Genomic DNA, 10,519 nt, shown 5'->3' with positions numbered 1-10,519 from the left:
GCAGAAACTTGGCTATTTCTACAGCTTAAGTGATGGTTAGATAATTACCCAGACTCAACATCAAAAAATATCAATAGTTTATATGCATAGGTGCATACGAATGACCTTTTTATTGCAAAAAGTGTATATTATCTATAGTGAGACAAGTGCACATTAATAACCATTTTATTGAAAACAGTGTATATTCTCTATAGTGAAAAAAAAACCATGCCTTGGTGACTGCCATCTTTATGTGCTAATAAAGCAAATTATACACTTAGTTCATGGCATCTATACTTAATATTCTTCAATATTAAGAACAAAAGTTGCAATCACACATTGAAGGTGGGCCATATTTTCTCATGTCTGAGCTTCTTCCGTCAGTTAAGAAATATACTCTATACTGAAAACGCATTTATTTGAAGTTTTGACCTAACACAGTGGATTAAGGCTTAGACAATATTTGCTTTGCTGCACTTTGATTCAGAAAGGGCCATATGCGAGGGTACACTCCTGACCGACTTCACACATTTTTTTATAGTACACTGGCAAAAAGAATGACATTAAAGGCACAAACACAAAATAGCTACAAAATAAGCTACAACGTTATATAATTGGTAAAAGCCTGTGGTTAATATATTTGGATAAATAACTGAAGTTAGCAGCAAAGCGGTTAAACATTTGTGATTCGATTTTATTTCAGCTTGGAATGTGGTTGGAGTGTCCCACTTCTAACAACTGTTTGCTAAGTTAAGGCTTTTAGTGTTTACACAGTGTTGAATGAAGCAGCCTGGCCACCAGATGTGATTGCTTGCCCCAGACTGGGTGTTTTTCAGTCAAATCACTGTCCTCACAGTCCCTGTTCCAACCTTCTTCCTCAGGACATCCACCAGCCTTTCTAACCTAAGGTGGGGCAGGGGGAAGAGAAAGAAACAAGGAAAGTGCAGTTATTATTGAGAATATCTTAGCTGCAAAGAACAGTATATGCTTGTGACCAAGTCATCCTGGTAGTCAGGTTAAGAAACAAGCATTGCGCAGGTGAAAGACACACACAGTGATAAGAATTTGAGGTTAAAAACAGTACAGCATGAATGTTAACTCAGATCCTTGATCATGTTAGTTAGATGTTACACAAAATATACAGACCACTCATCTGAATAATTTATATTCTTCCATAAAAGTTCTGAATGAATTATCTACTATGTAAAGATGAGATGGTCTATCAAGCAAAGAGCAGCTTCAAGGAGATATCTGTAAGAGAAACACATCTTTCCATTCGGACATATAGGCATACTGAGATGTGTTCCTTAGCTAAATAAATAGTGCATTAGTTGGTATACAGCACAACTCTTGCACACCAAATTCCTTTCTTTTTCACAGTCAGCTGATTAAAATAAATACATAAAAACTTTTCAATTTATTTTTAAATAAAAAACAATTTTATTTTACATACTAATTCCAGTTCCCTCTCCCTCCCGTCTTCCCATTCCCCCCACAAACTCCCCATCCCACCTCCTCATCTACTCCTCAGGGGCAGGACCTAAGACCTCCCCTGTAAGACATTAAAAATTTAGTGTTCTAGTAGCCTGGGGATAAAACACACATGCAATTTTACACCGATAGAATTAGATTTCCAGTTCTCTGTATTTTTTTTTTAAAGTTCTTACTCTGAGTAGTTAGTACAGGCTAGTCGTTACCTATTTACATGCTTTTTGGTCCAATAAAAGTGATCTTTTAAGTTGACTAAAAGCCTGCTAACTTAACTGACAACCACCTAAAGTTCAGGCATCCATTCTGCTGTGCTTTTAGGCCACTGTATGGAGAAAAAGCATATTCATGAAGACCAACCAGCTTTGCTTAACAAAAGATGATGCAGTCGGAACAGTAGTTTTTTTCTTTTATTTTCTTTACTAGAAGCACACATCCCTGCCTCATATCATCCATAATACTAAGTAGCAAGAAAAGTTCCTTTTAAAAATGAAAGTAAGTTCTACCATGTATTGCTAATACTGTTATTATAAAGCCAGACTCAGTAGGATAGCAAATTTTTCACACAGATCTATGCTGTACATCTTTTTGGCATTTTCTTTATAGATAATTTGTCTTGCTTTTCTTTCCTGCATATACATTCATATAGCTTGCTAAGGTAAGAGGTTGGGAGGAAATGTTAAAATGTTTTTTAATGTTTCTACCATATTTCAAAAATTAGTACACTAACAACATTCTCAGCTTATCCAGCTTGATGTCTTATGGAAATTTTATCTCAGAAATGAGAAAAATGTCAATTATTCCATTTTGTAAGAATGCAATGACTTCTGAAATACAATGAATAACCCAATTTCTTCCTGTAGGGAATGAACTATACCTGCCAATCAGAGGCTGTGATAACAGGAAGGTAGGCGTGTGTGTCGAACTTCTTACAGGATTTGCCCATAGGTTAGTCTTTACCATTCTATTTTTAAATATATCATGCAGCGCACTAAAATAGGTCCCAACTATTTAGTACTAACCAATAATATATTCATGAGGGTTTCATGGGATAGGAAAGGGCTATAGTGAAGACTAGGAATTTTCAGATTTCAGTTTTCAGAACTGACAAAAAGTATCATATTGGCTGTGAGGCAAATGGCAATAAATCTTCTTTCCTTATTTTAGCTTAGAGATATTTCTGCTGATATTTAGGTTCAGATCACATGGTAATGGATAATCTGTCTTAGTAGATTAGTAGACCTCTCTCCTAAGTCAAATTAGAAAAGAATTTGCTGGCACATTTAACTTGTTTTAGCATGACCACTTTGCAGAAAAGTAAATTCATGCTAATTGACCTAGGAAATAATACACAGTTAGCATCTATTAATTGTTTTAATGGAATTTCTATACAACTTGAAAAAAACTAAATTTATAACTATTTTGGTAGAAATCCCATTTTTCCAATTATGAATTTAATCTGTTATTTGTAGTTATATTATTACCCATGCACTATAATGGAATAAACGTGTCCCTAAAATTATAATCTATAAATTATTTAACATTTTTATGTGCTTTGCTTCCATGTTTCACTATGAATGAATCCTGTGATATAATAAAAGAGTAATGCCTATGTGCCAAGAAGTCTTGAGAAGTCATTTATTAATTTTTTAATGTTCACTATAACTCTATAGAGAAGATATTAGAATCAGAGGGCAGAAACAAAGGCTCCTAAGGGGAACTAGATTAGCACCACACAGCTAGTGGGCTTTGGAGTTTGGATGTAATGATGGGCCTGACTACCACAGAACCTCATCTTTCCAAGGTATTGTACTTGAAAAAAATTACCAAGGCCCTTCTGCATTCTGTCTTAACTGCTATGGGATCGAATTACTATTATATCTGGATAATTTATTGCAATGGGACAGAGAAGAATGACAGAATAAATTCCTCAAAATTAACTCACTTGTATCCAAGTAAATAGCTTGTATATAGGAGCCACTTCCCCCCTTCAGTACTGAGGATTGAGTCAGGGTCTTGTGTAAGGAAGGCAAATACTCTGCAAGCAGGGTTACACCCTCAGATCCTTTTACTTTTAATTTTCGGATGGCGTCTTACTAGTTGCTCAGGCTGGCCTTGAACTCATTCTGTAAGACCAGGTATAGTAAGAATTATCATACTCCTACTGATTAATATAGAAATTAGGTTTTAAATTGGAACATAAGCTAATCCTGGTGGCACCATCCTATAATCCCAACAACTCATGAGGCTATGATTGGAGTGGCTTCTGATATTCCCAGGAGATACAATTTAAAAGCAAACTCCTAGATCCTCTGGCTCTTACTAAATTTCGATTACTATTATGACTATTTTTTACTAGACTTTTAAATAGTGATTTAACTTAACCAGTTTTGCTTTATGTATGTGTGTGTGCATACATGGGCACATGCATGCAAGTGTGTGGAGGCTAGAGGTTGACACTGAGCATCTTCCTCCATTTTTCCCACCCTATATTTTCAGACAGGTTCCTTCACTGAACCTGGAGCTCACTGATTCATCTAAGGCCAGAGATTACCTTTGCCTACAGGCAAGATGGCTCCTTATCTTGAAGACTACCAGAGAGTTCTACATCTGAATGCCACTGAACTTTAAAACTGAAAATAACAGTGCAAATTTTGTTACTTTTACTATAAAATATCAGGGAAGGAGAGACTCAGTGGTTTGGAGCACTTGCTCTTGTAGTGGACCCTAGTTCAGCTCTCAGCACCTTCACTAGGTGCCTCATGACCACCTTCATCTCTTATTCCAGGGGATCTGATGTCCTCTTCCGGAATAAGCCCACACACACACACACACAGAGGAAATAAAACCTTTTTTTTTTTTTTTTTAAATAACCATAAACTTGAAGGCCTTGATTAGAGCTGCAGCAGTGCAGGTGGGAATACAGGGAAGGACTGAAAAGATATGTGAACATAGGCTCAAAAGTACTTAGTGACTTTGGAGGATAGAGAGAGCAAAGCAGGAGAGGCAAGAAGGTTAACTCCCAGTGGCTGGTGTCAGTGACTGAGTAAGTAGTAATACTCTGAGGCAATGTATAGGAAATAGCAGAGGTCTGCTAGGAGGTCTGTTTATGAAGATTAGTTTTGTTAGATACTTGTAAACATTATGTTTTGGTCAGATATGTATGTGGGGATGTTATGTAAAGGCTTGGATACAAGTCGTGATAATGATTTATTTCTGTTTAGTCAACAAATGTTTTATGAGTGATTAGGAGCAGGATGAGAAATCACCTCATCAACAAATCATTGGCAAATGTTATGGTGAGAGATTAACCATAGCCATCAAATAACATCCAGTTTGATATGGAAGCAGAGGCCAGGTCTGCAGAGGTTACTGTGGGATGCTTGAAGTAATACTAAAATAATCACCTCAAAATAGGTGGGTGGAAAGCGGGCAAGAACTGGTGTATTAGTTATGGTTACTGTTGCTGTGGTGAAATACTATGACCAAGGAAACTTGGGGATGAAAGGGTTTATTTAGTTAACACTTCTATATTGTTTATCATCAATGGAACTCAGGACAGGAACTCAAAAATGGGGAGAACCTGGATGCAGGAGCTGGGTAACAGATGCGTGTTACTTGCTTGCTCCACATGGCTTGCTCAATCTGCTCTCTTAAAAATTCAGGACCATACCATTGCAGGAATAATACCACCCACAATCAGCTTGGTCCTCCCCCATTAATTACTAATTAAGAAAATGCCTTACAACCTGTTCTTATAAATGTTCCCCCCTTTCAGATAGCTTTACCTTGTAACAAGCTGACATATATTAGCTAGCACGTATGGGCATTCCAAGCAGAGAAAATATATGAAGGCACAGAGATAGGAAAAATTTGGTGTATACTAAGTACTAATAGAGCTAGAGTTTCTCAGTGTGATGGACTAAGTGGTGGAAGACAGAAAGGCATGGGCTTAACCAGGCAGGTCATGTGTAGATTCTATTCTAGTTTGTAATCAAAGCCACAGTCCTAAAGTAGCAACAAAATAATTTTTATGGTGGGATCACCACAACATGAGGAACTGTATTAAAGGGTTACAGCATTAGGAAGGTTGAGAACCACTGCTCGGGAGGAAGAGATAAGAAAAGGACAAGAGGGGTTGGAAGGAGATAAACCAAGATGAAGCCAGCAAACAAAATTGGAAAGAATTTGAGAAAGCAGTCAGAGAAGTAAAAGATGGACCAAAGTTTATTGCTGACACAGAATAAAATGTGAGTACTTCCAAAAGGGAGTAATTAGCAGGGTGAGTGATGGTTTAAAGAAAGTTGAAGTAGGCCAGCATGGTAGATGGTATACACCTTTAATCTCAGCATTTGGAAGGTAGAGTCAGGTTGTGTCCTAAAACAAACAAAACAACAATAAACAAACACACACATACAATCAGGGTTGAAATGAAAGATGCTTAATTATTTGACAGAGGAAATATCAACCATTTTGGCATAGTTTTTAATGGCTGTCAAAGCAAGATGAAGCATACCAGAATATTAAAAAAAAAACTGAAAAGCAAAGACAGGCTGTTACATGACAGCTTGTCCAGTAAGTGAAGAAGACTGTAGCCACTTGGGGGATGTCTTAAATAGAAGACGTGAATATACCTATGATTCATAGAAAAAGAAACCATGGAAAGATTTTTAAAAATCTAAGGAAGAAAGATGATACTTCTTAAAGTAAGGGTGGTGTCACAGCAGGATTTGTAGGATAATCTCTTCAAAAAATGACTAGACAGGTTTTCCTTGAGGACTAACAGGAAAGATTTGAGGGGGAAACAGCTGTGGACAATTTTGTAGGTGTGGAGGAAGACAATTGTCAGAATTCATGGCAGTTAGATTCAGTTTTCCCCATGGAATAGGAGACACAGATTTCTAAGGAAAACACAGAGGGAAAATTCTGGAAATGGACAAGGAGGTTTTTAATAGAATAAATGGGAGAGATGATCATGGCCATGTAAGAAGATCATGAGGTGGGAATGATGACCCATCTCTGGGTGGTTAGAGACTACAGTTTTGTAGAATATATTGGCCATTATATTAGTATAACTTGTATTTTCTCATCAGCTCTGAATATTGTGAGTGGAAATGTGGAGGGAAAATTATGGGAGTAATTAAGAATATGAAATATGAGTATGAGGAGACAGAAGTGACTTGGGAAGAAAGTGACTCAAACTAGAATCCATGTTGTGTAAAGAAAGCCTTACTAGTCTAGGGGAAAATGGAGGGGGCAAGTAACTGGTGTCTTAATTTGTGTTGAGGCTAAAAGGCAAGAGTAGTTGGAATAGACCATGACAACTGTCAAAGAAGCAATGTTGCCCTCAGGATCTTTTAGATGTAGAAAATTTCTGAGGGTGACAGTATATAGAAGAGGCAAAAGAATAAGGCATATTTCCATATACCAAAGATCTCATAATGCATGAAGTTGAAGTAGGGAGGAATATATCAAGTCATGTATCCGAGATCCACATCAAGTGGTCAGTACTGATAAGGGACGCAGTAGAAGTCACCAAGGCAAAGAGGGCTGGATAGAGAGGGCAAATGTCATCAACCCAAGAAGGGAGTTTTTCTTTTTTATGAATAAAAAAGAAATAAAAGAAGTAATGGGGGAACAAGAGAATTCTCTTTCCACCCCTCTCTCTCTCTCTCTCTCTCTCTCTCTGTGTGTGTGTGTGTGTGTTTGTGCACTTGTTCATGGGTGTGTGTAGCATGGGTGGGTACAGGGGTGTGTCTTTGTGTATGCATGAGAAGGCAAGGTTCTCAGTTGTTGCTTCTTAGACACTTAAAGATAGTGTCTGTCATTAGGATCTGGGGCTTGCCAATTAGTCTAGGTTGGTGGCCATTAAGTTACAGAGATTTCCCTGTTTTTCTTTGCCTGATCAGCACTAGGACTAAAAGCATGCACCACAAAGTTCAACTTTATATGGATTTTGGGCCTGAAACTCAGGTTCTCATGCTTGCACAGTCCAAGCTATCTCTCCAGCCCCTGTGCTTGGATGGAGTATGGAAAAAGGTTACTGTCAGTATGCATCTGGTAAAGTAAAGAGATATGTTTGGGATTTTTGCCTGTAATACCAATGTTCCAGATCCAGAGGCAAGAGGACTGCCATAAATTCAAGGTCAGCCTGCACTACATAGTGGGCCTAAAGAAACCACACAGAAATGCATACAAAAAGACACCATTGGTCAGTTCAAGTTTTAGGTGGAGTGTGAGTCCCATGTATTCATTGAAGAAGCTGGTGACAGACACAGAGAAGTAACAACATAATGAAGTTTCCAGATGCAGACAGAAAAGAGTCATGATCAGAGGGAGAGACAGGAAAGATTGGAAGATCAAATTGAACTAAATGGAGGAAGATAACAGACAGGGCTTATCCATTTTCCCCATGCAGAAGCTATAACACCTGAAATAAAGAAGTTCTCGCTCAGCTTGAGCCTTATTGAAACACATGACTTCAGATAACACCAACTCATAAAATGTACATATGTACATATTTATAAAGACACAGTCATAGAACACATATATGCACAGAACATATATATGCACATACGCTCACAAAAGGACATATACTAGTGGAATATCAAATGAGAAAAGAAGTCGGAATATTCACATTTGAGAGATGAGAAAAAATTTTGAAGTGAAAAGACAGAAGTGGAAGGAGGTGCAATGGTTAGGGTTGAAAAATTCAAAGTGAGTGAAGAAACAAGACAAAGGGTGGTGAAACTTAAGGAGCTGAATACAAGTAGCATGGTCATGAATTTATTCTTCATTTAGGAGAAAAGTTGCCTCCTCACAACTTCCCTACCTGTATTAAATCACCTGATTGTTTTCCTATATGAAGTATTGTCATAATATTGGAGAATTCGCAAGTCTTCACTGCATTTTATTTTTTTCCAGTCAAATGGCTTTATTAAAGTGAGAAGATGGCTCATGTTACTGACCCTTCACTGCATGTTCATTATCATGCTTCATGTTTTAAAACACCCAACCATACATAAGCATACAGTTTGAACACCACAAAAGAAATTGCAGCTTCTGTCTCCCTATAACCGCAGGTTTATTCCTATTTAGTACTGTCATTTCCATTACTGGCCTTAATGGAGCTTAATGGAGCAAAGCATTTATCCATTAACACTCCAGCCTACTTTGTGAGCAAATCCAATCCTCCATAATGGACACATATAGTTTTTGTGTATGCATAGCTATGCTTTCTGGAGTGGGATGCCTCTTAAGTTGGTCAAGTTTGACTTGAACTTATGATGAGGCCTAGTATAGCCTCAAACTTTCAACCTTCCTGGCTGCTGGGATTATAGGCACACACATGGTGATGTTCAGCTGCAATGGGTATTTTGTATCAGTTACTTACTGACTACTGAATTATTATGACCTATTATTATATAATAAACCAAAAGTCACTGTCTTGAAACAAAAGCTACTTTTAGTTATGTCCATTTAAGGTGGGTAAGCAGGCAGTCTGTGAGCCTTGCCTAAAATTACTCATGCAGCTAGGTGATCTAGCTTGATGTATGGTCATCCACTCTTCCTTCTTTCCCTCCAACCCTCCTTCCTTCTTTCCTCTTTGTGGTGTGATATATGCCCGTGTGCTCCCATGTGTAAGTGCCTATGGAAGTCACTGGTTGCTGTCAGGATGTGTCCTTCTATCTCCTCTACACTTTATTGTTTGAGACAGGGTCTCTCACTCAAGCTGCAATTCACCATTATTAGCAAGGCTGGCTGGCCAGCAAGCCCCCAGGACCCACTGCTGCACTTCCTAACTTCACATGGGCTCCAGGTTCCAGGGATGGGACTAGGCTGTTAGGCTCCGTGGCAAACACCTTCTACCTACTGAGGTAACATGCTAGCTTGAAGCTCTTATTTCCTAAGTGACCCTTCTCACTTGTTGCTCTACATAGGTTTTTTGTTTTGTTTTGAGACAGGGTTTCTCTGTGTATCTTTGTAGACCAGGCTGACCTCGAACTCACTGAGATCCACCTGCCTCTGCCTCCCGAATGCTGGCACTAAATGCATGCCCCATCATCGTCTGGCTCTTTATAGGTTTTTTGAAGTGTCTACTGCATGTACTTGTCATATGAAACCTTGTCACAATTCAAAATTGTCTACAAAATTGTATCAAAACAATTCTCAGCTGCAGAAAAGTTGAGACTTGTTTGGCCACCCATTGTTTCTTTTTCATGTGGCCATAAGAGTTTTAAACATTACAGGTGAGATCTATGTTACATAGGAATATACTTAGAAAGTGGAAAAAAGTTGTGTTCAGACCTCACAATTCCTGGGTCATTTTATTTAACAAGCTTCAGTTAGCTTCACTTTTAGATATAAGGTTGTACAATGAAGCTAAATAAGAAAGTTGGATTTTTTTTAGATTAAACACATCACAGAGAAAGCAGCATATGTATATTTAGCATGCTATACTAGACAAGTGACATTCCTTATTTCATAGCACTAATACCCAAGGTAGACAAGGTACCAAATGTTGGGATTAAGGTGAGTACCACCACAACTGGCTACTATTAACTGTTTTTATTTAAGCTTAAAAAAATAGAGCCTTAGCAATAAATCATAAGATAAATTACTATCTATTTAGATGAGTAATAAACATAATATTAGACATATAAGAATAGAATCTGGGGGAGGATTAAAGTCCTACCTGCATTTATGCAGTATGTCTAGAATAACTGAATTTTAAGCTTTGAATCTCAGAACAGAAACTTCCTGTGATTTACCTAGGGTTAGACACCTAGTGAGGTGTCTAGATTGCTTACTAGACTCCAGTTAGTCTATGGAAGCAGTATTATAGTACATGATGCCTTTAGGAAATTACTTAATAGAAGATAATAGAGTTTATTTTGCTTAAGCTCCTAATTTAATATCAGAAAGTGACTGAGATAATGGAATGAATTAATATTAGGGACAATCATTGGGCTCTTTTATTTTGTCTATCATAGGATATCTGAACCATACCTAAGATTGCCATGAAAACATAGCACTAGGAACAAGCCCATGA

General features: G+C 37.7%; 1 protein-coding gene across 1 annotated transcript in view; it reads right to left on the bottom strand.

The window, feature by feature from the left end:
- Positions 1–380: 380 nt before the first annotated feature.
- Mipol1 (mirror-image polydactyly 1) overlaps positions 381–10,519 on the bottom strand; it is a 178,962-nt gene continuing 168,823 nt past the window's right edge. Inside the window, exon 10 of the mRNA XM_051195882.1 lies at positions 381–882. Within this exon, the coding sequence (XP_051051839.1) occupies positions 816–882 (67 nt within the window). The 3' untranslated portion in view covers positions 381–815. The remainder of the gene's footprint in view (positions 883–10,519) is intronic.

This window comes from Phodopus roborovskii, unplaced genomic scaffold (genome assembly GCF_943737965.1).
Source record: "Phodopus roborovskii unplaced genomic scaffold, PHOROB, whole genome shotgun sequence".
In the NCBI taxonomy this organism is placed as follows: domain Eukaryota; kingdom Metazoa; phylum Chordata; class Mammalia; order Rodentia; family Cricetidae; genus Phodopus; species Phodopus roborovskii.
This window is presented reverse-complemented; position numbering and strand designations above follow the sequence as displayed.